The 2,064-nt window shown below is 43.9% G+C and overlaps 1 protein-coding gene across 2 annotated transcripts in view; it reads right to left on the bottom strand.

Annotated features, from left to right (window-relative positions):
- The window catches only part of rbbp7 (RB binding protein 7, chromatin remodeling factor), a 15,072-nt gene that overhangs the window by 4,182 nt on the left and 8,826 nt on the right, over nucleotides 1-2,064 (bottom strand). For both annotated transcript variants that reach the window (XM_007540861.2, XM_007540862.2), the window contains exons 6-8: nucleotides 642-802; nucleotides 403-529; nucleotides 236-313 (exon numbers count right to left, since the gene is read on the bottom strand). In XM_007540861.2, the coding sequence (XP_007540923.1) occupies nucleotides 236-313; nucleotides 403-529; nucleotides 642-802 (366 nt within the window). The remainder of the gene's footprint in view (nucleotides 1-235; nucleotides 314-402; nucleotides 530-641; nucleotides 803-2,064) is intronic.

Genomic DNA, 2,064 nt, shown 5'->3' with positions numbered 1-2,064 from the left:
TGCTGAAATGTGCTATGCAAATAAAATTTTATTGATTGATTGATAAGAAAAATGTCCGTTTGAAGCAGGAAGTGAGGAGGTTATTGGATCTTTCCCAATCACACTGCTAGCTGGTCTGATAGTTTCAGATGACTAGTTTATTTCTGGTCAGCATATTACTATTATTGTTTATAATGCATTATAAGTTGGATATGAGGACCCAACAAGTTCTTGACAAAACAACTAAAATTCTTACTTGGAAAATTTCATCCTTGTGGGACTCAAAAGAGTGGAGCTTCAGTTTGAGATTCCTTAGATCCCACAATGCAACAGTCTGGGAGGACCAAACAGAAAAACACATCTGTCTTTAATCAGTTGGGAGTTACAGTTAAACTTGAATTTGCACGTTAGCATGGTTTCCACCTTATCTGCAGAACCCGTGGCAAGAATGAACTCGCTGTAGGGATTGAAGCTCAGACAGTTGACCTCAGCAGTGTGAGCATCAACAGAGTGGCTGGCTTTAGAAGTGTTGTTGGAACGAGTGTCCCATCTGAATCAGCCCAAACCCCAAAGAAAGCAACAGGAACATGTCAGTTATCAGAAACACAACATAGAGGAGTAGTGTTTTATGGAAAGTTTCTGCTTTGACATCAGCTACTGACATCATTAGTTTCTGATCATCAGCAACGGAGCCAAACAAGGATTCATGGAGTAAATGCCATGACACGTCTTCCACAACTGCGGTGTGACCAGTGAAGATGGTCTTGGCGTCGACGATCTTTCCTTCCTTTGGGCCGGTGCCAATGTCCCACAGACAGATGGTCTGTGGAGGAAAAATTTAAAACAGCACAAATTATTCTTGCAATTGTTCAGTTCTTCGGATTTCTTATAGGCAGGAAGGTTCTGATTTCTGATCCAAGTACACAACCCTAATCCCCTATCCCAGAGGTTCCCAAACTGTGGGGTGCGCCCCCTGGGGGGAGGGGGCGCTGTGCCATTGCAGGGGGGTCGTGGGAAGCAGTCTGGATGGAAAAAAAACAAAACAAAACAAAAAAAAAAACCATGAACGCTTTATGCGCTGGGCTGTTACCTTAGAATGGCCAACTCTCTGTTATTCCTCTGTCAGTAGGGGCTTCTGCACTTCCCATATCAGTGTCCTCTGTCACTTTTATCAGCAGTTTAATCTGTTGTTAACATGTCGTAACCTGTTTTTCCAAGCTGCAACATAAGCGCTACGATGCTCACACTGGGTTTACAGCTGTGCAGCAGTGAAGGAGACCTGCTGCTGCTGTGCAGAGATACACAAGTGTGCGTTAGAATCATGGCAGTAAACCAGCACAACGCAAAGAACTTTAAACAATTTTTCCCCCAAACTAACAGACTGTTGAGTAAAGCTGTTGAATGCAGGTAAAATTAGCTAAAAGATGACTAGCTAGCTAATATCAATACAGCACCTTAAGATTGTTAACAAGTAGCTTGTAGGCTGCTGATGTTGTCTGTGTTCAGCTACGATTCATTTTGCCCCCAAAAAAGTTGATTCCCTCCCCCCCATGTTCGTCTGGAGCCGGGGCTGAGTAGGGAGTCTCTAAGAATGACGTTCTTGAGACGTCATTCTCTAAGAACGTGAAGGCGTGGCAGATGCAGCAGCCCGTTTGCCGTTTATGCAAACAGAGGGAGCCTCAGGCCTTCCTCTGAAGCAGATTATATCGATGGGTTGGTGCAAATGGTTTTCCACTTGGACCTGCTTCCTTCAAGGACGTCTCCAGCTGGCACTCACTGAGAGCGTCTGTAATCAGAACTGTGACTATAATAATAATAATAACAATAATAATAATAATGGAGGCAGTTGGGTGGCGGTCTGACAGAGGAATTCACACATTGTTCAACCAGACAGCTATTTGTAAGCTCTATGGCTTACAAATAGGTGTCTGGGGGGGCCAGAAATAGTTTGGAAACCACAGGGGGGACCCAGGAGAAAAAGTTTGGGAACCACTGCCATAACCCAACATGATCATATCCATTTTAAGAATGTCGATGTAAGCAAATACTCGGATGTAGATTTTAGGAAAGGAGAGCAGGGTTTCC

This window comes from Poecilia formosa, unplaced genomic scaffold (assembly GCF_000485575.1).
Source record: "Poecilia formosa unplaced genomic scaffold, Poecilia_formosa-5.1.2 Scaffold569, whole genome shotgun sequence".
NCBI lineage: Eukaryota > Metazoa > Chordata > Actinopteri > Cyprinodontiformes > Poeciliidae > Poecilia > Poecilia formosa.
The sequence above is the reverse complement of the archived record's forward strand: the minus strand, read 5'-3'. Positions and strand labels throughout refer to the sequence as shown.